This window comes from Lycorma delicatula, chromosome 6 (genome assembly GCF_047948215.1).
Source record: "Lycorma delicatula isolate Av1 chromosome 6, ASM4794821v1, whole genome shotgun sequence".
In the NCBI taxonomy this organism is placed as follows: Eukaryota; Metazoa; Arthropoda; class Insecta; order Hemiptera; family Fulgoridae; genus Lycorma; species Lycorma delicatula.
Genome location: NC_134460.1, coordinates 110,447,131 through 110,474,473, shown reverse-complemented (window position 1 = coordinate 110,474,473; position 27,343 = coordinate 110,447,131). Strand labels below are relative to the sequence as shown.

General features: G+C 29.1%; 1 protein-coding gene across 2 annotated transcripts in view; it reads left to right on the top strand.

The window, feature by feature from the left end:
• The first annotated feature begins 3,093 nt into the window (after window positions 1-3,093).
• The window catches only part of vir (VIR_N domain-containing protein), a 64,742-nt gene continuing 40,492 nt past the window's right edge, over window positions 3,094-27,343 (top strand). For both annotated transcript variants that reach the window (XM_075368316.1, XM_075368315.1), the window contains exons 1-10: window positions 3,094-3,150; window positions 4,000-4,112; window positions 8,726-8,861; window positions 10,498-10,677; window positions 13,226-13,363; window positions 15,925-16,073; window positions 18,396-18,667; window positions 20,831-21,042; window positions 23,261-23,350; window positions 24,601-24,847. In XM_075368316.1, coding sequence (XP_075224431.1) covers window positions 3,094-3,150; window positions 4,000-4,112; window positions 8,726-8,861; window positions 10,498-10,677; window positions 13,226-13,363; window positions 15,925-16,073; window positions 18,396-18,667; window positions 20,831-21,042; window positions 23,261-23,350; window positions 24,601-24,847 — 1,594 coding nt within the window. The remainder of the gene's footprint in view (window positions 3,151-3,999; window positions 4,113-8,725; window positions 8,862-10,497; window positions 10,678-13,225; window positions 13,364-15,924; window positions 16,074-18,395; window positions 18,668-20,830; window positions 21,043-23,260; window positions 23,351-24,600; window positions 24,848-27,343) is intronic.

Here is a 27,343-nt window from a genome sequence, read left to right as displayed (position 1 = left end):
ATGGATACAGTTTTATCATATGTGAAGAGTGTAACAATGATTGATGTAAGGTTTAAAGAAACATCATTGATTAATAATTTCTGGTATGGTTTTATTCATGATGGTAGTAAAGCTATTAATTTAAAAGAATAAACTTTTGTGATGACAAGTGAACAAAATTTTATAACATATATTTAATAATTTATTTCAAAGCATCTTTAGTTATCTTTGCAACCATCTTAAGGAATGTACTGCTGTTCTCACACAAGAAACTTTACTAAATTAGTCAGACACTTATTTCGTATGTAGTTGAAAAATATGTTAGATGTGAATTGTGTCTGCTTATTTAGTATGCCTCTTTTATGTGTTATGATATTTTATAATGTTCAAATATAATAACATTATGAAATATATAAACACCCAATGATACAGTATATGTACTAAAATTCAAATCCAGTACTCTTTCTAAGGTACCAGTATACTAAGAAATAAGGTATTTAGTACCTAAGTTCTGGGTCCTTAGTACACTTTTCTTAATATTGTCTGCTTTCAAGATATATGTCTGCCTAATTAAAAAACTATCAATTGTAACATCAGCTGAGCCAGTCACTGAAGATGGTCACAAATAACAGAAAATATTCTTAAGTAAGTTTTTAAAGACATTTAATTTTAAAATTTTGTTCAGTTACTGCAAAAGTTTATTTTTAAATTAAATAATAATAAGCACAAGGAGCCCAAGGACATTTCCCTCTGGCATTCTTAATTCTGCTTGTTGGAGAGAAGGCCTACGTTTATGGAACAAAATATGTTTATATTGTTATATTATTTATATTGTTAATATGTTTATGTTGTTATGGAACAAAAAAAACTTCAACTTTATGGTTAAGTATAGCTTAATTGGTAAAGTGTAACTAACCAGTTGTCCTTAGAGTAAGGTAAGTCCTTACAGTTATCCTTAATTACAGTAAGTTATCCTTACTGTAATTGTAGTTTCTATGGGATCAGAGGAATGCAGTTTCTTCTATCTACAAACCAGCTGTTCTTTTCACTTCACTAGTGAAAGTATGGATCTAAACCACATACTTTACTGAGATGGAAACAAATAGAACAAAATTTTATTTATTTTTTTACTGTTAAATAATACATCTTAAAAACTTGCAAATAGCTATGTGAGTAAAAAACATTTTTAATCATGCAGAAAGTTTGATAACATATATTTTAAAAGTTTCAATTGTTAATTGTACAAACAGTACCACACCTTTAAAGTAAACACAAAAGTAAGTGCTCCACATCAAATTAGAATTAACTTTTGCTGACCACCCCATACAAGCAAATCACTAACTCATCAATACTTTAATACTTAATAAAGTATTAATAACCTTGATTTTGTTTAATATCAGTTCCTGTTGACTCAATAGTAATTGAGTCAGAAGTGAAGTTGTATCTATGCTAAAACCTACAACTAACTTAACTCATAACAACGATAGACTAAATGAAAAGATTCAATTGATGAAACACATTTTATACCATCCTAAACTTGTGTTTTCCAAAGTTAAAAAAATCTGCCAGAAATAATATCTGCTGATATTATTTCCGGCTGATGTTATTTGTGCACATCAGTTACTAGAGAATTGATAAAGTTGGTGAGAGCATTCTGAAAATTTAGAAATGTTTGTCATTAAAAAAAATTGTTTTGTATTTTTCTGCCCATCTAATACAAAGTAAATGAAATGTAAATATATTTAGAACTTAGTCGAGAGTTCTAAGGTTCAAATCCTAGTAAAAGCAGTTACTTTTATTCGGATTTGAATACTAGATGGTGGATATCAGTATTCTTTGGTGGTTGGGTTTAAATTAATGAAGCAGCTCAGGAATGGTCAACCTGAAATTGCACAAGACTACACTTCATTTGCATTCATACTCTATATAACTCTCTCTATATTACCGGATAGGGGAACTTGTGTCGTAAAATACAATTAAGTGTTCAATATTGACGTATACTCCAGTGTCGCAGAATGAACGTCTGGGAACTAAATAAAACCATTGTACCATTGCGCGACTATAATCATGATGGTAGGTATGTTTATTTTACTCAAGTCAGATAACCAAACCCACCGGGTTGGTCTAGTGGTTAACGCGTCTTCCCAAATCAGCTGATTTGGAAGTCGAGAGTTACAGCGTTCAAGTCCTAGTAAAGCCAGATATTTTTACACGGATTTGAATACTAGATCATGGATACCGGTGTTCTTTGGTGGTTGGGTTTCAATTAACCACACATCTCAGGAATGGTCGAACTGAGAATGTACAAGACTACACTTCATTTACACTCATACATATCATCCTCATTCATCCTCTGAAGAATTATCTAAACGGTAGTTACTGGAGGCTAAACAGGAAAAAGAAAGATAAAGTCAGATAACCAAAAGAACGGAAGCAGAAATTTACAGACAGTTGTAAAAAATCAGATATATAGTTATATAAAGATTAGTGTTCAGAATACAAAAAAAGAACACTTCTACTGCATCGGTTTAAAAGTGGTTTTATCCCTACTTTTACATTTACCTCTGCGTATGTGCCGTTTCATTTTATTTAGTTTTAGCCACTTATTTGGTGGCGCTAGTTCATGGTTCAAATTTTACCAATTCCAATTAATGGAATCCTCTATCCAGTTATATAGAGATCAGTGATTCATACCTATTATCCTCCAAGTGGTTCCGGAGGCTAAACAGATAAAGAAGGAAAATGAAATGTAAACATCGCTGATATGGATTACTGTTTGTAAATTAGTAACGTTTTGGATTTAGGAGATACATTAAGATTACGTATTTTTTTTTTATAGATCTATTGCTAATAACGATTAATATTGAAGGTTATACAGAAATATTAATTTAATTTTAAATTCCAAAATCTGGTTGTTTATAATTAGCAATGAATAGTTTTATCCATTTTAACATTTTTAATATCATATCTTTAAGATTTAATATTGCTAAACTCCGGTGCAACAAAAGAAATATAAGTCCCGATGTCTATATAAGAAAGAATATGTTTTCTGATTGCTCTTTGCCTAATTCTCACATAACCCTACTTTATTCATGAAATGCAGGTTGGTGTAAAATGGCCGAGGAGTCGGAGTTGCTTTTCTTTGACACCTTTTCTCATGAGAGCTCCGAGGTATTTGCAGGTTATTTACAAATAGTTTGGTGTAAAGCAGTAATTTATATATTATTAGAATATACCGGACTTACATTATTTAATATAGTGTAGATTCTTGTTGTCTCTTTTAAGATTAAGATTTAACCTATATTTTGAAGAAGCCGGCGTTTGTTTACTTGTATGACAGAGTTTTAAAGTAGGATTACATTTACGTTCATTTTTTATTAAGTAATACGTAATAACAGTAAACTGTAAAAGTAGCTAACTCTACAAAATTCATTGAACATTGTACTCTACAACATTTTTTTCGATTGAAATAGGCCAAACTATTAAAAGTACGAACTATCACTTTTCTACTATTTTTTTACAGAATTACTTTTTAGTAAAAACCTATTAAATTGTGTACCGGTATTTAAGTTAAAAAATATCTAGTCGAAATATGTTGCAAACTTACATTGCATATTAGGTTTTGTGTTTTTGATAAAATTTAGCTCCATAAACAGAAGGTTTTGCCCCTAATTACTGAATTGTGTATTATTATTTAATGAGATATATATGAGATGGGTATTGTATGTGATCATATACTAAATTGATGGATATTTTTTGTAATTTGTAAATTGACTGTTATCAATTTTTAGCTTTTAAAATACTGCTTCAATGTAGATGCTGTGTGATTAGTTAGGCCTCTGCAAGTTATAAATTTTATTGTTTATCTTTATTAAAGCCATTTTTCCAGTCATTTAATTAATCTTATTAATGTTTTAAACTATAAAACGTTTGTAAGAAAAAAAATAGTGCCAGGGTAGTTTTAGATTTTAGTAGTAATGTATAAATAAGTGATTCATTTCTTGTTTTTTTCTCTTGTAGGAAATCAATTTAGACCTTGTTCAATTTACTAAAACAGTTTGTATAACTGAAGTTCGTATAATTCCACTGGGAGCAAGGGTACAAGCTGATTTTCCTGGAGGGGTGAGACTTGGGTTAGTAACATAATTTAATTTAGATATTGAGTAGTATTTATCCATATTAAATGTGTTCTTAAAAAAAAACAAAAAAAAACTTTATATTATATAAATATATGTTCATAAATTATGTTGAATTTTTTTTTTTGTATATAAATAATGCATATGTTGCTAAATTGTGTGTGATCCTGCAAGAATTTTTATTTTATTCATAATGGTTTTTGTTTTGTGTAACCTATGATAATAAAAAATCTTGTAAAGAAGTTGTGGTACATTGATGTTTTAAGTGATATTGTCAATAGCTATTTTCATTTCTTTCCTTATTAATGATGAATGCTGTGTTTTTGTATTAAATATAACTATCAGTATTCTGTTGTATTACATGGTAAGTCTTATTATTCAGTTCTTTGTTCAGAATTTGCAGAAAAATCTTTTCTGAATGTAAAATCAAATTAATTCTCCTTTGATTTTGACACTTCCTTTCCTTGTTTTTTGGTGACAGGAATCAAGTCAAGCTACATCCCATGATTGTATTAAAAAATTTCACCACCTTTTGTAATCTTTTATTAAAATATTTAATCATTTCTATTGGCAGCTCATACATTTTTCCATTTTTTGTATCTTTTATTGCATGTATAACTTTTGATTTTACAATTGCTGCCCTGATAATTCTGAGCAATTACTTGATCAATTTACATCTTGCTCTTAATTTAATATACCATAGTAGATATGCTTACGATCAGGAAGATATAAGATCTAAATGTCAGAAAGCAGGTTTGCATAGTGGATGATCCATGCAAGGTCAAAATCTGCACTGCATTATCAGTAATCTAGTCAATTAGTTTTAAGTTTAATGAGTTATCAGGACCTGTTCAGAAGCTAATCTGTTGTGTATAGAGAGGTTAGAGTTATGGTTAAGGTTAGATGTTTATGGAGGGAGGTTAGTGTTAAATTGCTGAGGTATGGCTTTACTTAACACCATCTCATAGAACACTTGAGCAAATCTATGTTTAAACAAAAATATAATCACTAAGAAAGAATTACACCACATGTCCTGTGCTATTTGTCATGTGTACGACTGTATTGTTATTATTTTCATTTTTAAAAATTAACCTCTTAAGGGAGTAAGAAATTAGGTGAATAGAAATAAGAAATTTTATTTACAGTATGTCGACTGTTCCAGATGTGGGTATTTCTTAAATTTCTTAGTCAAAGTAAATCTTTTCTACAAAAAATAAACTGTTGTATTTCTTGTAGGGTTGGTCACCTGAATTAGAAGATGCAAACAAATAATATTTCTGCCCGAGGTTATACTAATAATAGCACAGACATGTTAAATAATGTTGGGAGTGATTTGACGAGTGCTATGAGTATTAAAAAGAGTAGTATACATTCTTATTTTATTTTATTTTTTGATTTTTGACAATTACAAAATCAAATATTTATAAAAAAACTTAATGACAAAAAATTCAATAAAAATGCAATTTTTTCAATATGGCAGATACTTTACATTAAAAACTTCTCTTACAAATCATTCAATTAAAATTAACCAAATGTTAAGTTAAACCCACTTTTTGCAGCATTAAAAAATCTTGACATCATAATTTATCTTAGTCTATGTCCTAACAGTGAATGTATCTTTTTCATTTGGTTGTTGTGTGGGAACAAGTAAATAAAATACATACACAGGTCATTACGTACACTGCTGAACAAATACCCCCCCCCCCCTTTTTATTGCACTTCTACCACATGACAAAAAAATCTTTATGATGTACTCGTATGAAATTAGTGGATTGGATTACTTTAGATAAAAAGGAAAACAAAAAATTGAAATAATCTTGAATGTACGTGGTGTAAACAATATTAAGTTTGATTATCTATTTTGATGCTATCTATATTCACTATAAGTAATATTATCTGATCCTTAATAATTCTAGTGCTTGAATGTGTTAACAGATTGTCACATGTTTATCACTGTTTATTTTTAAAGTAGCAGTAATACTAGGGTAAGTCAAAAAGTAAAGGGAAATCTACAAATGGAATCATCTCTTTAAAAATAGTAGGATTTTTCTGTGTGATAAACAGCGACAAGGTAGGCCTTCTACTTCAAAGACTTATGACAACATTGAAGCAGTTAAATAAATGATTCTTGGTAATCAACGAATTACAGTTGATGACATTGCAAGTGAGTTGGATATAAGCCATCGCTCAGCATTTTCAACCATCCATGATTCTTTAAACTTTTGAAAAAAGTCTGTGCTCGCTGGGTACGGCATAAATTGACCGGCTTCCACAAAGAGAATCGTTTGAAAATTTCCCAGAAGCTTTTTAAATGTTACGAGGTGAAGAAGACCCGTTTCTTTAGCAAATAATAACCATTGATGAAACATGGGTCCATCACTTTGAATCCGCGACAAAGTTTAGTGTGGAAACATCCTTCATCTCCCACAGCAAGAAAGTTCAAAACTCAGTTGTCTGAAGGAAAGGTGATGATGATATTTTGGGATATAAGGTTCACTTCACACCTAAAGGTCAATCAATAAACAGTGACAACTAATGTGAGGTACTGCATTTACTGAAGCAAAAAATCAAATCCAAAAGATGTGGTAAACCTAAGGTGTGATTTTGCTTCAGGATAATGCTTGACCTCATATGGCCAAAAAAACAGTCCTTTGCCTTCAAGATCTCAGTTTTGAACTGCTGGAACACCCTCCATACATTTCAGACCTAGCTCCAAGTGATTTTCCTCTTTTTGGCCCATTAAAAAAAGTTGCAAGTGAATCATCCATTTGACGAAGAGGCCATAGGAGGGGTGAAAAATTTTCTGCACACCAGATCGAAAACTTTCTTCCAGAAAGGAATTCAAAAACTCATTAAAAGACAGACTAAGTGCGTAGAAGTAGGAGGGGATTATGTTGAAAAATAATTCATATTATTTATGTAAGTAAAGATAAATATATTGATTTTTTGAATTTCACTTTACTTTTTGACTTGCCCTCATATATTATTAAAAACATTGACATATTTGAAATGTTAATTATTTCATGAAGTTTCAGTGATTAAAAAGCATTAATTTTTTTCATAATTATAAAGCATATAATTAAGTGGTTAGCATATAATTAAGTGGAATGTAAACGCTGTTGGAATGTAGCAGTTCTGTTCAGGTAAAATATAGTTATCACAGTATTTATTGTTGATACTATAACATCAGTTCATATTTAATTAACAAATCTTGTCTTTATATTTTACAGATCAAACGCTATGTTGATTCTAGCTTTAGGGAAGCAAATCTGTAAAGTTAACCTGTGCTCCTCTATCACAATTAGAGGTTTTTCATTGAACTTAGTATGTTTAATATCTTACTTTTCTATCTTGTATTTATTTTTATTTTGGTTCACTTTACTCCCATTTTAGTTGCTTACTGTGAAATTAAATTTTATTAACAATCTACACTTCATTGTATAGATTGCTAAATACAAGTATTACATAACCAACCATTGCATTAATTACAGAACTGGATTGATTACCAGTGCAAATGTTCTGTTCTGTTTGTCATTTATTTGTCAGGGAAGACTGAAATTTTGTCATTTGTTTTCAGAACCTTATTTTTATTTAAAAGATATTTTTAGGATAATTTAATTTAAACATACAACATTTTTTTTTAACAAAAAAGGTAACTTGCAACTTGGCAACTTGGTTATTGTTAGAAAAAAATCCTGCTTCATTTTTTTATAGATGAAGATTATACAGAAGAATGAGAAAGACTGAAACACATTTTATCGTAAGCAGTATTTTGTAAAGTGAATGTAATAGTAAGATGATCTCTGACACAATAGTTCCGTTTCTACAAAATTATGTGTTTGTGTTTTTACAATATCAACAAAAAAAAGCGCTATGTAAGTATAAATTGTTGATGAGTAGATTGCATTAGTCATGCGGCCAAATTAGTCAGGTGGCTAATTTTTTCCTTTTAAAACATTTTGTTTTTATTTTTTCCATTGTAGGTAAAGAAAGATTACTAGAATTAAAGAAAGAGACATTAAAGAATGTCGCAGAAAAAAAGAAATGTAAGAAACATGATTTGTTAAATGTTTGTCAGTTTTAGGAGATAGCATTTTTTTAAAAGGACCTTTCTATTTATATAATTTCATTGCTAAAATAATAATATCTAGTGAAATTGTTGATGTCAGGTGGGTGTGAAGTAACAAGTCTCATAGTCACAAGTTTTAAATCTTTTTCCCTAGTTTTATTATTAGTATATCAAAAACCTTTGGTTACTGAACTGCTTCAAAGTATGTTCTCATTTAATTCTTATTTATGAAACATACCTTCAATGAATTTTAAAATTAATTGACATATATTTCAAATTTCTAATTTTTGTCTTTACAGAGAATAAAGTATTATGTACAATTTTGAAAAATACTTTTGCTAAAGCTGTTTTTTTAATCTCAATTCTGTCACTTGTGTGAATCTTTTCCTGATATAGTAGCTATTCAGGTTACTAAGCCTCTGAGGCTTCGTAACCTGAATTTAATTCAGCCTTAGTATCTTCCAATTTAATTAATGATGCAGCTACTATATTATTAATTTTACCATTAAACATTACTAAAATTTTAATATACTTTTTTCAGGGCAACAAATCCCTCACAATTTGAAATAGAATTTTTTGTTAATGATTTGAGCAAGCCTGGTGCATCTGTATTTGAAAGTCTTGGAGGTGTAGAATATAATCAAAATGGGAATATACATCTTGAATGTGAACAGAGGGTAATTTTTATATCTTATTTTCACATGTAATTAAAAAGAAAATTAAAATTCCCTTAGGAAATATTATTTATTTATATTGTGTTTGATTTTATTATTACTTAAATTTTAATTTGTATTAGTAAGAGTAATATTTTTAAATAATTTGGCAGTGTGGTTACAATGCCATAAAACAATTGTCTGGACATATAATGCTTTTGAAACTTACTATAAAATAATTAGAACAGTTGAAAGAAATGCTAATAATGTTGCTACAGTGTAATATATCTTCTTTTTCCCTATTACACAGCTTCAAGTTTCATAAACGTATTTACACCACCTCTCTTGCAAGAAGGTGAAAATGTTTTATAAAAATGTTTTTGTCAAGTTTAACCAGAGAAGATTTCAGGAAGATTTATTTCTATGTTGTCATGTTCCTGTACTTTCTTGTAATAACATGATCAGAGAATTTCAGGACAGCATCAGCATCACCACCAGGAAGGAAGAGATTATACAAATACAGGTAAGAACGATTGAAGCTAGCCCTCTGTGTTTGGCACATGAACATTCTTCTGCTCTGAATATTCCTAATTGAACTGTCAGAAGACTCCAAAGGGGTCTCATGAGCATCCACTTTATACATAACGTATAAAGTCATATTGAAGTTTGGGGTGATCGACCAATATTTCTTTAACAAAGGCACCAAACAGTCAGAGTGAATGCAGAATGGTTCACTTCGGTGCTGCAGAACTTCACAGAAGGTGTATAAATGAAGCCAAATTTTGGTTTCAATGATGGAACAGCTTCCCACATGGCTGGAAGTGTTAGGAGAATGTTTTCCAAAACATTTAATCCCTATGTGAAGATATCACCTAGCTCTCCCATTCATCTGATTTTTCAGTATGTGACTTCTTTCAGGGGGATTATTTAAAATCCAAAGTGTACGCTGAAAGTGTTCCGTGTTTACTACCTGAACTAAAGGCGGTGTTTCAACATGAGATCATGAGATGACCAGATCTGTACCAGGTTGCATGCTGCAAAGTGTAATGAGAAGTTTCGGCGACCAATTTCAGCAGTATGTGGACCAAAATAGAAAATTTTTATTTTTTTAACAAAAACTAAATTAAAAAAATTGGTTTTTCAAAAAAATGGTATACATGTATTTTATTCATCTAGCTCATGAATAAAAATAAAACTCTGTAATTACCATGTTATGTTAAGAAAATTGTCACATTTTCCTCCCCAACCCTTTATATTAATTATAATACTTTCTGTAGAACTTTCTGTTGGAACAGGATTTCTTGATAATCTTGAGTTTATCAAGTGAAAATGTTGTATTCAGAATTATAGATTTATTTTCCTCATTCATGCAGTAACTTATTACCAGATGGTTACAAACTTATTTAAGCTTGATAGTTACTGAATTATCCAAGGAAGTCTATCTTAGGTGGTTTCACTACCTAAAACTTAACTAATAGCTAGAATTGCGGTTAGAATAAACGACAATGTACTTGAATAATGTATATATTAAAATAAAAATCCAGAAACAACTTTAGATATATTGATTTCATTAGTCTAAATTAATTTTAATGTTGGTAATAATTCCTTTGTAAATTGAAGGAAAATTCAAACATTTTTTTATAAACTTGTTTCACATCAGATTCCGACTGATGGTCTTGTATTGCGAGGCTGGTACACCACTATTACATTAGCTGTTTATGGATATTTGACAAAAGCAGTTGTTCAAGAAGTTCCGCCTCCTGGGCCACGAGCACCTCCAGATTCAGTTGGACCAACCGCAAATGCTGCAACTGCAGAGTGGGTTCAGCAACATGCTCAGGTCAGTTTTCTTCATCTAAACTATATATTTGAAGGGACTAAATTCATCCGATTTGTGTATGTATTTGTGTCTAGGAATTCACTTATTACAGAGGCACACATAGAATTCATATTTCATTAAGATTTGTTCAAATGATTTGGTTTTTGTTTATTTTTATGATATGGTTAAGAATATTCAAACTTCCACACTAAAAAAAAAATAAATACATATTTACTCGTTGGTTTGTATCTCTTACATTTGGTCTGGTCTTTTGCCTCAGTTCAGCTAATATTTTTTATTTTACTTTTATTAATTCCTTTCATTTAATTTTGTCTTAAGTGATAGAAAATACATAAATAATTTATATATACCATGTTCATTGTGTTGATATTAAAAAAAAAAGAAAAGAATACTCGTTACTGACAGAACACAAATCTGTCAAATTTAACATTTCCTTAACAGAGTTAATAATAGTGATTTATTTAATAATTCAGTCGCTGGGAAAAAATTGTAAATTTCTTGTAATAATTTTTTTAATTTTATTCAAATTATAATTTAAAAAATCTAATTCTACAGTGTAGTAGTGTACATTCTGAAATCCAATTCACATTTTATGGTCTTCAAGTTGCAGTATGTATGAATGTTAAGTTATTTCATCTGCAACTTCATTCTTTTCTTGTGTGATACATATGAGGAGTTGGTTTCCATTGCATTTTATTAGAAGTTCATTAGATAAAAAAGGAATTCTTAATTCAATGTCATGTAAGCAGGTATTTAAAAATTTATAAATAGAAAGGAATATAATTACCAATTAATATCCAAAATAGAACCTACATTGATGGTTGCATTATCATGTGTATTATTTTATAATGTATAGTCTAAGATCATTCTGAAACTGAATGAGGGCCAAACTGTGATAATGGGCATCTATATACAAGTGATAATAAATTATTCAGTGCCTTTTAGGTGTTAAATAAAAAAATGTACCTACATGCGTATTTTATTGTTGAACAGGCCATTTCAAACAGTAAAACAACACTTATTAATTTCAAACAAGTTCCACATGAGGACTTTTTGTGGCGTGTAAAATATCTAGACTATATTCAATTTCACACCATACATTGCAAAGAATATCTAGTTTTTTTATTAATTACACCTTTGATTCTTTTTTTTTTAATTCATTGATGTTGACAATCATTGTTGTGTAGATCTTATCTTTACAAACTCCCAAAGAAAGAAATTGAGTGGCATAATGTCAGGGGATCGAGGTGGCCAGCGAATTGTTCCATTATGGCAAATACAATGTTTAGGAAATTGTTCATGAAAGTATTTTCTAAATGAAAACCTCAGTGTAGTAATGCGTCACCTTGTTGGAAGTGAAGATTGGGTTGCTGATTTTCAATTTGTGGTACTGGATACCTTGTAATATATCTAGATAACTAGTGCTAGTAAATGTTGACTTGGCAAAGAAGAAGAATGTTCGATCACTTGAAAGTAGTCAACGCACACACACCAAATGTTAATGTTCAGGCTATCAGCTTATGTTTGTCAAACGGCATGAGGTTTTTTCTATCCCAAAACTGACAATTATGATGGTTAATGTGACCAGAAACATGGGAGGTAGCTTTGTCAGAAAATATTACTTTTTCTAAAAGCACATTGTCTTTGTTCACTTTATCAAGAATGTCCATGACAAAATTGTAATGGTGGGGTTTTTTATTTTAAATTATATGCACCAATTGAATTTTGTATGTAAGACATTTTAGGTGCTTGTGTAGAACCGCCATAATTGTTGATTGCAATATTCCCAGTACTAAACTCACATGACAAGTCAGTTATCCAGGCTTCTCTGAAAAGTTTCTCTTACGTGAACCACAACTTCCTCAGAAATGAGAGGTCTATCAGCACCTTTTTTTTTATTTACTACACTTCCTGTATCCTTAAACTGCTAACAGAAACATTTAACAGAGTTTTTATTAGGAGGATCATGGCCGTACTCTAAAAAAAAAAACTTTTATGAACAATAACTGATCCGCTTTCATGAAACCATAGTATGCATATTGTTTTCTTCTGCGTGGTAACCATTGCTCAATTGATGATGAGTCCCTGTCATTATTCACATCGGCGAGTTCATTCAAGTTCATCAATAACTGGTATCTATACATTCATCAGTAACTGGGATTTATGCAAATGTTTGAAAAAAATCAACACACACTACATTGCTTTGTTCATTTTTTATTAACCCCTAAAATGAGCTGAATAATTTATATTCACTATATATATATATATATATATTTTTTTTTCATGTATATATAAATATGAAAAAAATAAATTTTTATTTTATCTGATCATAGGAATTTATCCCAAAAATGCTTTTAATATTGCACAACAAAGTTGTGAATTGGAGTATAAGGTAACAACAAGACATATTACTTAATTATTTATTCTGTAACTGTGATATTAATTTCAATGTAATTCGTTGCATACAAAATAATTTGATGTTGCATTTATGATTTTATAAAAATTATAATGATAATTTTTGTAAGATATGATCTATGTTTTTATTTAGGTTGGAGACTTACCTCCTCCAGAACATCCTTACATGGTAGAACCTACTAGAGATCCTTATAGTAGTAATTATTCCGAAGAAGAATATGTAGCTCCACATTCTCATCAAGACTATTCTTATCAGGAACAGTGGTCACAGGTATAGTACTCAAAAAAATTAATTTTTTTCATTCAATAGTAATGATTTTTATCTTTTTTAAGTTAATTACTGAAGGCATTGTAAATGTAAATGTACCAGTAAACATGTAATCTGGAACAGACTCAGGTCGATCACTCCTGAGATATGTGGTTAATTGAAACCCAACTACACTGTATCCACAATCTAAATTCATACAAATGCAGCTACTTTTACAAGGACTCAAACATTAGAACTTTTGACTTCAAAAATCATCTGATTTTATGATGATAAGTTCAACCAATAGGCCAGTGGTTTTCAACCTTTTTAGCTCCATGACCTTCAAAAATTAAAAATATATATAATGAATATTTTACAACCCCCCCCCCTGCCAATAAAACTTAATTAAAACTAATTAGCTGCGTTGATAGTGAGATCTATGAACATAAGCAATTTACTGGTTCCTACTTGACTTATACATGCTCTTTGTAATTTTTCTGCTTGTCCACTATTCACTGTGAGAGCATCATGTTCGAACATGCATACGATGCAAGTAGTCCTGTGCTTATGTTTGAGTGAACTACTTGTTCAATGAACAAGTAGTGCTCTCAGCAGTATAAAAGAGGCATAAGGGATTGCAGAACATCAGTTTAGTTTCAAGTGCAAAGTGTGCATCTGGTACGTTTAAGTTTTTAAAAGTGTACTTTCATTGAAAATAGTAATTAAAGTTTCGGTTTTTTAGTCAAACAGTGTAACTGTTTTTTTTTTTAATTAAGCAAAATGGATAATTTTTATAATTAATAATAATTATGATAATTTTTTAATTATGCAAAATGGATAAATTTGTGAAAAAATGAAGTGAGCCATTTTTAATTGATTCACTATATGTAGTGAATCAATTGGGAAACAACAAGATAGTACAATCAATAGTACATCATTAATAGTACATCAATTAGTACATCAATAGTACATCAATACTATTACTTGATAGTACTATTACTAGTACTTGATAGTACATCATTTGGGAAACAACAAGATAGACAGTTATTTAAATATTGGTTTTACCTCATTGGATGGAAATTCACAGTGCATTGTTTGTGCTTTCAAGTCCTCCAGTGAAAGCATGGAGTCATAAAAATTAATTTAATACTTGGAAACTTGAAAATTCAATAATAATTCAACACTTGAAAAAAAATTTTGCTTTTTAATGACACAATATCAAGGCAAATCGATGACGTGACTGCCTATGTTCATGATCAGGTAATTCAGAAAGTGAATTTTTTTATTTTTCAGTTTGATGAATCAACAGATGTGACAAACATTACTTTGTTCTTATGTTTTGTTAGAATTGAATGAAATAGGTACAAATCAGTCAAAGAAAATGTATTATTTTCAAATCAGTACCTTTTCATGCAACAAACAGGACAATATCTTTTTAATGTTTTTTATGACGCTCCTAAAAACTGTAACATAGATTGGGCAAAATGTATTGCAGTATGTAGCGATGGTGCAAAGACGATAACAGTGGATTTCTGAAAAAATTAAAAGATCATCTTATACCAGCAGAATTGACACACTTTTTCCTTCACAGACATGCTCTTGCCACAAAAAATATTCTGAAAAATCTCAAATAAATGCTTTGTAAAGCTGTAAAAATTGTTAATCGAATTTAAACTATTTTCATAAACAATTTTTTTTGTTTGCTAAACTATTCGATGAAATGGGCAAAAGGAAAAAATCTATTCTTTTCCATATGGAAGTAAGATGGTTATTGCAAGGGAAAGTGCTAACCCAGTTATTAGAATTGCGAGATGAATTAATAATATTTTTTTCAGGATAAACAAAATATGTTTTTATAGAATTATGAGTATATGTTGCATGTTGGGTTACTTAGCTGATGTATTTTTGCATTTAAATGACTTGAATATGAATTTTGCAAGGACATAATAAAAACATTTTATGAAAGACAAAGTTCATGTTTTCATTGAGAACTGTATATCTGGATTATTCACCTTCCTTCAAAGCAACAATTTTGATATTTCCACTCACTTCCGATTATATTGAGAAAAATGTGGATGAAGAAGACACTATTATTCACCACAGTTTAGATAACATGAAAATACATTTGTATGAGCTAAAAATTCAGTTGGCGTTGTATTTCCCAGAAGATAAAATGATTTCTCAAAGAGATATCATTTAGTGGAAACAATAGTGCAGCTGCTAAGTTACCGATTGAAATTCAGGACCAGCTCATCGAAATGAATAATGTTGTTGTGTTACTACTATAATTCATATCTGAAGGTTTAGATAGGCTTGCTTGTTGAAGTGAATATGGAAATTTAGTCATAGAAGCATTGAAAATATTAATCCCTTTCACCACATCTTAACCCTGTGAAAAGGGTTTTTCATCTATAGTGGCACTAAAAATTAAATATAGGAATCGCCTTTTATCACGTGAAAACAATATGCTCTTGTGTGTTTCTAAAATAGATCCACACGTATGAAGACATTTTTAAATGAAAAACCTGCATGTTTAGTTAGTTAGTATGAAATCTAAAATTTTCTGTATGTCTGTTTCATCTTAGGGTGGACATGGAGAGGCTGGTTATGATGCACCAAAAGAGGGTTATGAAGGAGAAATTCTTCCTTGGGAAGGAAGAGGTGGAGATGATAAAATGCACTGGGAAAGAAATAAGGAGAGAGACAATAGGCATCGTCCAGAAAGAGATTTCAGGTTTGTTTCATAATTTTAAAACTGTTTTGTCAGTTAACCTTTGTGTGTGTGTTTCTGAATTATAGATTTGTTTGAAGTTAATTTGGGGTTAATCAGACATTAGAGCTGCTGTTCACCACATGCTCTCTGAATTAAAAAGAAAAAAAAATTATTCAATTTCACAGCTCATCTATGATTTAATCTTTAAATAAGGGTGCCAAATCTTACTGAAATGAATTAACTTATATAATGAAATAAGCATTGTTTAAGCATTAAGAACATTCATACCTGCTCTGCTGTTCTGAGACTACTCGTAGAAGCTTCAGTCGTGTTGTGGTACTGAGAAACCAGAGACTTTGATCTGTCATTTTAAATTCTTTGTTCAGTATGCTGGTCATTCAACCATTCTACATTAATATGGAGAACAAACTGATTTGTAATCTGTTTAATGCTTGTGTAAAGAACTGGATCTTCAGATCTTATGGATTTGAAGTTTATTAATAATTTCTATTTTATAACTGAGGGCTTTTTTTTGTCATTTACCTGCATCATTTAAGTTTGGGGCAATTGAGGTTAATGTAATGATTTCTTATCAATTTCTCAATGAAACTCATTTCCAATTTTAAGTAAATCATAGTGATACAGCAGTATGTCCATTATATAACTGTTCATCACATTTCCATTGATGTGTTTGTTAGACATCACTGTGATGAAGTTCAATCTAGCCCACAGAATTAACATTATTCTGGCATGGCTGCAATGGATAAATTGCTGAAATCTTTTAAGGCTGTTCTATTCTTACATCAGAATTATAGTTTTCTTTTAAACTTCAATTATTTTTTTCCTCTTCTAATTCTTTAGTAAGCTCTTTATATTGCTGCTGTGATTTGTCTCAGTTTGTTTACATTTATTACTATCCATTTATTTTAAGTATATTATTTTTTAATTATATCTTTAATTCTAATTGCAGTAAGGATTTGCTTTTTTTTATTTCTTATATGGTTTAAATGATCAGTTTTACAATCTTTTTAATTTGTTTTGATTTCTGAAAAAGATACTTTTCAAAGCATTGGCAAAATCCAGATAATTTTCCTTAAGTTCCTCTGACCATACTCTAATTCATGACTGAGAACCTTAAGTGAACTGCCAGAATGTAAAACACGGGCAACTGAAGTGAAACTTCGAAGTAGCTTGATAAAATAAATAAGAGATTGAGTAACAAATGCTGTAACATGAGAAGACATGAAAATGAAAGATAAGAAAAGAGTATTATTTTTAAAAGAACAATAATCCTTACTATTCATGGGTTCTGTATTTTCAGTCATAAGAATTGAAAAAAATATTTTTTTGAAAAATACAGTTTGTCAGTAATAAAATTAAAAAAAAAATTATGTACTGTACATATAGTACAGTATTTGAATTTTACGCTGTACTGTAATATATTGAATTAACTTCAACAAAACAGAAACCTTACCTCCAGTCATACGTCATTAATCTAGAAATAAGCCTGCAATAGTGGAGGAAAAATGAATGATGAAGACTAAACATAAACAAATCTTCATCTGGGCAGCTGGGCAGAGGCCTCTATGTATGGTTTCAAGATAAGATTTTAACTGAATGATTCAAGGTTTCAATGACATTCAAGAACAATATTAAGAAATTCAAGAACTTCTTCAAACTAAACAAAGGACTGGAATTGCTGATAATGGACCCTTAACTATCCACATGGAAGAGGATGATGACAGTGAAATTTCCAGTTATGCCTATTAACTTCAAATGAATGAAATTTTTAATTTAGGTAGACAGTTAGCAACTAAAGTTTCTGAAATTGATTATTTTATGTACGTTCCGTGAAATTTAGTTGTCAACTTGATATGGCATTGGCACCATACTGTGAAGAATTTAAAGAACTCAAAAGAAATAAAACCAGACAAATTAGGAGCTTTTTTTCAGTAAAAAATAAGACCAGTTTGGTTTTTCAAAATACAAATTTGTTAAAAGTTATTACTACTGAACATAATTTCAATGTTTCCGTAAAATTAGGTGCAAAAATTACAGTAAGTAAAGTATTAATTTAATCTGCAGGTATTTTTTATAGCAAACATTTGTCGCATATTACCATTTTTATTTCTTTATGCAAAAATACAGTAGTTTATGATTTAAGAACATAACCTATTTTTTCCATACAGGTAAGGTTTCCATATTTGTAGAATATTACCCACATGAATAGTGAGGATTACTGTATTGTATTTAATTCTAATAAAAATTATTTTACATAAATTAATTTTACATTGGTAGTTTCAAAAAATTAGTTACGAAATTGAATGTTTGTTAATTTTTTAGGGAACAGAGTAGAGACAGAAGCCCATCATTTGATAGAGGTCGTGGAGACTTTCATAGAGGGGATATTTATCGTGGAGGACATCCACCCATGCATCCTTCAAGAGGAGGTTGGCAAGGGGAGTGGGCTGGAAAACGACCTCGTTCTCCTCCTTTACCACCTCCACAGCAACCACGGTTAACAACTGGGGGTGCTCGTACACCACCACCACCTGTTCAAGATGATAAAACTTCTTTATCACCTCATAGATCTGATCATGGGTCATTAAAAAGAGGTAATTCATATATTTTGTTCTTTTTAATTCATAATGAAAATGAACTTCTTTTTTTTTAAATACTACAGAGTTTTATTTTTCTGGATTGAAATTATCAGATCTCTGAGTATGGTCAATCAACAATAATCTCGGTAACCTGAAAAAGTAGCACTTCTATTTCATAAGTGTTTTATATTAGGAACAATAGTATAATTTAGTACTCATGTACTAAATTATACTATTGTTCTTTTTTAGTTAAATTGTGAAATTATTTATACGTTACGAAATTATTTTTATTATTCATAATTTCCCAACATTATTTTTCAGAGGTGAGAATTTATAAAATGTATGTAATGTATGTTATTTGGTAGATCATTTGTAAATGTCTAATTCATTAAAACATCTTTTGAAAAATTTTATCTTTCTTAATATTAAACAATTATGATCCTTTAAATTTTGTTCATGGGAGAGGATTTTATCCAACCTACATAATAAGTAGGTAGTCTGAGTTGAAGTTTCTGTGATTTAGATTTTTTTCAGCTAAATACACACTTTTGATTAGAAATGCCTAAAACAATAGTTATTTATATGTTTTATTCTTGTTCTACGTGACAAGCAGAAATAGTCATTTTGTGTTCTTATGAAATATTGTTTATTTATCAGTTAATATTTATTATTATTTTTTAAATTATTTTATAAATGTTTACTAATTCTTCAGTATCTTCAGTTAATTGTTATTCGAGAATCAAAATGGCCATCTTGTGATAAATTTTATGTAAAATTATTTTGCAGAGTTTTGTAGCATTTTCTTCTTTTCCAGTTTATAACGACTGTTATGTTCAAATTACAAAAGTTCATTCTTATGCCTGCTACCTCAAAATCTATTTTAACAAGTAGTGATGCTCGTGGCATTTGTTTTAGCAATGTATTTCCTGGCTGTTCATTCAATATTGTTAACTGGAACAGTGTCTGATAAGTAGTAGTGATTTTATACGGCTTCAACACAGATTTGATTAGTATGTGATTTGTGTGATCAGTCTATAGGTGCTGTGAAAAAAAACTGCATGAGTATTCGTAGAATAATTTTTTTTCATGAAGCTGATTAACCTGTATGTTGTAACCAAGATATCTTGGTTTCTGCATCGTAAAACAGCTTTCTGCATCGTAAAATTAATTAGTACATACACTTGGCATGTGACTGTAGTTAATTTGTAAAGCAATAAATTGATATCCTTTGATAATGTTATCTCTTGAGATTTGGGTTAAAAAATTATACTGGGTAAAAGCTGATTACATAGCTCACTGCCTCACATATTTATATGTAATTTTACAGGAGTTAATAGAACTGCAGCAGTTATGTATAGCAGAGTTGTATAGTATAACATACTGTTCCAATTTGCATTTGTTCTTTTGTCAGAACAATGATGTTCTTTTCATGTCAGTATGATTTAATCACATACAATATCATTCATTCCTACAAATAATGCTCAACTCCTTGAATAATATGATTATTCTACAGATTCAAGAAGTTAATTATAACCTTTAATACTGTAATAGTAATTTCATTTCTTTAAAGAGCATGTTCAGAAAGAATTAGAACAGAGGATCTATAATTGTTAGCAAAAATGTTCATGTTTATTGCCTAAAGTGTTGCACATTATATAGTAATGCACTAACTTTATCATTCATTACCATTTACATTAGTAAATTGTTAAGTCTAAAGATGATATTTTCAGTTATATTATCTCAAGATCTGTTAATTAACGAAGACTGAAATAACCTATCTGAATTAATATAATAAGCTCAAATAAATATACATTTTTTTGTCTTTTTTACCTTCTACTTAGTCCAATAATCTGCCTACAGATTTTAGCCAATTGTTTCTATTTACTTCATAAATGATAATGAAAGAATACTAAAAAGTTGAAGTTTGGTTTTAGTAGTTACTCTTTTGTAAAATATTATCATTTAATTTATAAAAAGAAAATCAGTTAGAGCTTTTAAGTACTTTTAAATAATTTTTTAGGTGTTATATTAATGAGAATCAAATTTTCTGATGATATTTGACAAAACAGGAGGGAGTATTGAAGATTTTTAAAAATAGTAATAATATAGTTTTGGGGATAATTAATATCTAAAAAAAAACAAACTATTACAAAAAAATTATTTTTTTCATGTTTATAGGTGCATCTTCACCAGTCCAGTTCGAGTCATTTTCACCAGGTGATGTGGAGTCAATATCTGAAGGTGAAATACCAGAAGCTGAAGGAGAAGGTGAAGTAGGAGCAACACCTCCTCCTGTCTCACCACCACAACAAGATGAACCTAGTTTGGATGCTGAACAATTTGAACCCATCTTAAGTGATGAAGAAATTGCTGATGATAGTGATCAGCAGGTTTGTGTTACATTTTCAATGTATAAAATGTTAGACTGTTCTTGATGTTCGTATAATCAATCAGTACTTCTTTTGTCAATACACTTATAATTTTTTTTATGTTTCTTCAAAAATCTCATAAATTCTCCATTCTAATCATTTAATTCTACTTCACCTGAAAAGATAAAGCGAATAATTTTAAATTATCCTATCTTTTTACTTTATTAGCTTAAGCATGTACTACTTGACTCATCTAAACTAACTTTAGATCAGTTTTTTCATTTTCAGTTGGTTGAATAATATGTGTATTACTCCTAAAATTTTTCTTTGTTGGATTTTTGTCTTGACTATTATACGGCTATTTATTACAGTTATTTTTTTTTGAAGTAGTGATGATATATGGTTATAATCTATGATTAGTAGGAAAGTATTCTTTCTTTATTTTGCGTGATAGAAAAGACTCCACCATGAAAAATTTACAGGTTATCATTCTAGATTTTATAATTACTATGTCTAGGAGTGTGAATTTGAATCATTTATCGAAGAACTCTTAAAGTAAACTAGGTACTGCCAGTTTTTGAATTTCTTTTTATAATTTTAAGTTTACTTTAGCTTAACAGTATAAGGGAATTTTTAAAGTAAGAATCTTTGCAGTTGAAACTTTTCAGAGAAGCCTGGGTATGACATGTTATGCAAGTTTAGTACTGGGAATATTGCAATCAACAATTGTGACGGTTCTGCACAAGCTCCTAAAAATTCTTGCATATAAAATTCAGTTGGTGCATGCAGTAAAGATGACAGTAAACCAGCCATTATAATTTTTCCATGGACAGTCTTGATAAAGTGAGCTTTTAGAAAAAATAATCTCCGACGAAGCTACCTTCCATTTTTCTGATCACCATAACCGTCATAATTGTCAGAGTTGGAGCAGCAAGAACCCTCATGCTGTTGGACATACGTAACGTGATAGCCTGAAAATTAACATTTGGTTGCATTGACTGCATATGAAGTGATTGGTCTCTTCTTCACTGATCCAACGATTACTAGCACTGGTCATCTAGACATGTTATGAGTATGCAGTACCACAAATTCAACATTGGCAACCCAACATTTACTTCTAACAAGATGGCACAGTCACTACCACATTGTGGTTTACATGTTAGGGACTACCTACATGAACAATTTCCCCAACCTTGGACCAATTTCCTGGCCATTTTGATCCCCTCATGTTATGCCAGTTGATTTTCCCTTTGGGGGTATGTCAAAGACAAGGTGTACATGATGAAGGTTGTCAATGCAATATTGACAAACTTAAAAGAAGAATCAAAGGTGTAATTAATGAAATAGCTTCAGATATTCTTCGTAATGATTGACATGAAGTTGATTATCATCTTAGACATTTTACGCGCCAGAAAAGATGCTCATGAACTGTTCAGAAATGTTCATAATACTGTTCAGAAATGAAATATGCATGTAAGTACATTGCTTTATTATTCTTTTATTAACATCTGTACTGAATAATTTATGATCACTCTGTATTCTTTTGGACCAGAAAATCATTCTTCTGATTGATTGTCAGCTTTGAGAAGAAACCATCAATTCAGAAATATATTGCAAAACCTCCAAAATATTACACTATATAGAAGTGTTGGCTTGGCTCGCTCTAAAATATGTCCTCACAATGCTTAAAACACTAGAACAATATTGGATCACTTCCATAGATTCCAGGTCTGGTGCCATCTGACTTTTATTTTTTTTTAACTAAAGGAATTTAGGCACAGAAAGCACTTGGATATCCATCACTATTGATTTTGCTTACAAAACTGTCACTGATTGATCCAAGGAAAGGACTGTCCCTTCAAGAGTTCTACAATGAGATCCTCAAGCTCATCTTCCAATCTTAAAAATGTTTGCCTATCAGTGGGTATTAGATAGTTTAATATTTATTTTCATTTTAAAACCAAGGATTTTTGTTGAGAGTTTGTGATAAAACAGTTCTTACTTCAAAAATGACCTTGTTTTTGCTTATTATTGAAGTCTATAGAAAACATGTATTCATTTAGCAATTGCAGTCTTATACCCAACTCACAATTACTTTAATTTTGAGCTACCAATATAGTGATATTAGAAGAAATGTTAGTATAGCATTTTTTCCAGTAACCTTATAATTACTGTGATTAATTTTTAATAAGTACTACATTAACTATGTAAATATACTTTATTCTCTTATCTTATTTAGTTTCAGGATATGGATTATGATTTTAATGAATACTCTGATGATCCTTTGAAGCCATTTAATCCATATAATTTTGAACAGAGGCCATTATTGGTAAGCTACGTTTTTAATATTGTTTTTCTCTTTTTTGTGTGGTGTAAAGTACTTTACTAGGAAATTTAAATTTTAAATATTAAAATATAAATTTGTTAAACATAATTTATATATATATATATATATATATAATAATTTCCTTAAATATAATCTATTGTAATTGTAAAATAATATTTTCTTGTTTTTTCCATATCCATAGACTTAGATATGGTAATCTTTCCATCTGGTTGATATGGATATGAATGGTGTTTTTTTTAATACTTTGTATGTACATGTTTATTTATTTAAATTTATTAATTTTCCTAACTTTTATCACTGCCTGCCTATTTTTAAGGTCAACTTTCATTTTTTTTGCATTTAATAACTTTTTTAATTTTGTGATAGTCAGTCTTGTTTGAAGGAAACAATTCGATACTTATTTTCAATTGGTATTAACTATCTATGGATTTTTTTTTGCTAATTTTAAGTATTAACTTTTAAAACTGAAATATCTGTAAATCTTAAAATTATTAACTAAATAACATAAAACTTTGACAATGTATTAAAAATCATTGAAATATTCTGGCATATTATAGTATGTAAGATGATTTAAAATTTATATTTTTATTCTATGCCCTTTACAATAAGAATAATATTAATTTAAATAAACTCCTAAGTATAAGTAATATATTTATTAATAATTTTTATTTTGTTAGTTTTTTATTCTGTATTTAACAGGAGTGAATTTTAAAAATCCTTTTTTTAAATGTTTCTAACTAATTATGTTTACAAATTGTATTGTGATGAATCATATAAATTATTCAACAACATAATCTATATCTATGCATTTGAAATAACATAATTATTAAGTACATAAATACATAATTCTTAAATATATAACTAGTATAGTGAATTAACATGATTTTATTTCAGTAGGCATCCAATGTGGTTATATACTTTCATTGTTACCATAAATATTATTACCGTTAGTAAAAAATCGTTCTTACAGTTACCTAAAACTTTGTTTTAGTAAAGTGAAAAAATGCTGGTCTTAAAAGGGTTAAAAATAGACCTGTATTTTTCATACAGGGATAGAAAATATTTTGCTTCTAAATTTTAAAAGTTTTCGTAAGTCTACATTTGTTGTTTTATATATTTGAGTATTTCTTTTTAGATATCAATATCAGTTAATTCCACATACTGTGTATATTTTTATAATTTGTGAATTAATATAATTCTCATTAAAAATTTATTTTATCAAATAATTTTAGTGTTTATCTGATCCTGCCATTTCAAGCGTTATGTGGGAAGAAAAGAGAATTAATAGAAATTTAATTAATAACAATACTGGAAGTTTACCAGTTAATAAATCGCACTTGGAAGATGTTGTAGTTCAAGGGCCTGAAAATTTAGAAGCTGTCATGGTTTCAGCAGCTACTAAAGAAGATTGGGTTCATGTTACAGAATCTGCAACTAATCTTTTGCATAAGAATCTGCCGTACGTTCAAGATAAGAAAGGTAATGATTATTTTTCTGTATTTGTGAGTGAAGTGTTTCTGTATTTATGGGATGTTTTTTACAAGTTATATCTGTTTTCGAGTTAATTGTTTTTTTAGTATCAGTCACATTTTGAATAGTGGAATCTTGTGTAACCTCACAAAATAGATGAAAGTTTCTCTTAAACTTTCACCTTTTGGTGGCCCTAAAAAGGGCCGTTTTTTGTGTTAGCTCTGAGAAAAACTGTTGGGTTCGGAAGCTGGTCTTCAGCGAACTCAACTTGGCTGTAATCAGGGAGTTGCAGCTCATCCTTTGAAATCATAGTGGGCTTCAAAATGATGGGACAAAAATGTATGATATCCATTTTTTGCCCGCTGAGGGCAAAAAAATGAATATCATACATCATTGTGTGTATGGTGTATATATATATATATATATATATATATATATATATATATATATATATAACATTTTATTAAGAAATAAAAATGGTTCATTATTAGTATAATACAAATGATAATTGAAATAAATTTCAAAACAAAAAGCATGCTCAGAAATCATTAAAAAAAATTTAAATCTAAAGCAAGATGGCCATTTTGATTGTTACACAGTCTGTAGATACTAAGAAATTAGTATCAAAAGTAAATATTAATTATAAACAATAAATTAATGAAAAAATGATAAAGAAGAAATTTTGATGATAATTATTATAATTTAAAAAATTAACAATACTTTATAAAATTAGAATAAGTATTGCTACCAGTGTTTACTCATATCGAGTAAAAATAAAAACATACAAAAGAAAGTAAGAACTATGATTTTAGGCAAACCCAATCAGAAGTGTAAAAAAATGGCTGTCTAGTTATAAATTTTAAATTAGCTATTTTTAAGCACTTCTCTTGTTTTCCAATTTAGTGATGTAAAAATAATAACAATATTTAATATAAAAAGAGAAAAAAACAGTCAGATTTTATAGACTGATGGTTGTCAGTTTTATGATTTGAAGTCATGACCCAAAATGTAAAACAAGTTTAGTCAAAGTAATAACTTGAGAATTTGATTGATATTTTGCAGCATTAAGTAAATTATCCTATTCAATGATCTGGTCTTCTATTATTTTATGTCTGAATTAAAAATTGAAATTGTAATTGTCAACCTTCATGGCATAGTGTGCTTCTGTCTTTCACCAAGAAAGTTCTGGTTCAAATGTTGATCAGGCTTAGCATTTTCTATATGCTAAACTAATCATCCATCATTAAGAAGCTACCACTGGTATCAGCTTTTTTTTTTTAGAATGAACAAAAAAAATTTTTTTTTTTAATTACTCTACCTTAAATATGTCTAATTCATTTTTTCTATTTTTTTGGACTTGTTAAAAGTTTAATATTTTGCTACATTAGTTAGTTTTCAGTTCCCATTTTTTTAAGCTGTAATAAGTTTGGAGAAACCATGATTTTTTGATTTTTAACAATCATTATAAGCAAAAATGACAATTACAGAAAATGGTTTACAAATACTTGAAGTTATTAATAATAATAATAGTATTAGGTTAGAACAATTAGAATAATATTATATTTAGCATTTTAAATTCAAATATAAAATTGATGAATCACCTCTTTTTTCACTTTTTCCCCTTTTAGATTTATTTACATATATTACATTAAATATTATTTCTGTATTAATAATTAAATATATATATTTATATGAAATATCATTAACCAAAACACAATAATAAGTTAAATTTTCCATATTAATTTTCAGTAATTGATTTTTGTGAAAACCTGTATCTTCAGTTGGAATTAAATTCAATGACTACATTAAAACATATTCACGTTTTCATTTGTCAGAATTACACTGAAATTTACATCATTACAGTACTGGACATTTGTGTATATGTTCATAATAAATTTCAAAATGTTTAAAACAAAACCATTTTGACAAATTGATGAATTTTAAAATGTTTAATTCAATTTCTAATTCAATAACAACTAAAGATGCGGGATCATGTAAAAATCAACTACTGGAAATTAATATGGTAAGTTTAACTGATCTAATTACTGTGTTTTGGTGGTTTATATTTTATATAATATTATATTAGTGGTCAATATTTTAATGAATTATTTGAATTAAAAAAAAGTATGTATTATATATTACAAAAAGTTGTGTGCGCATGCGCGCGCACGTGTGTGTGTGTGTGTGTGTGTGTGTGTGTGTGTTAATTTTTCATGAAAGTAATTTCACAGGATCCTGTATCCCCCGTCATGATTGAAATAATTCCATTTTGATTGTTTTCAATTGTCTTCCTGACTGAGGATGAGGGATCCCGTGAAACTACTTTAATGGAAAATTAAGGTAACATACATCTTATCTCAGTATTCTGTACTAGGTGATTTATTTAATAGAATTTAAGTATAATTTAACTGTTCAAAGAAATAATATGAATCTTAATAATTTTTATATCAGTAAAATAATGTATATATATAAAAAATATATCTATAAAATTTGTTTGTTGTTTAG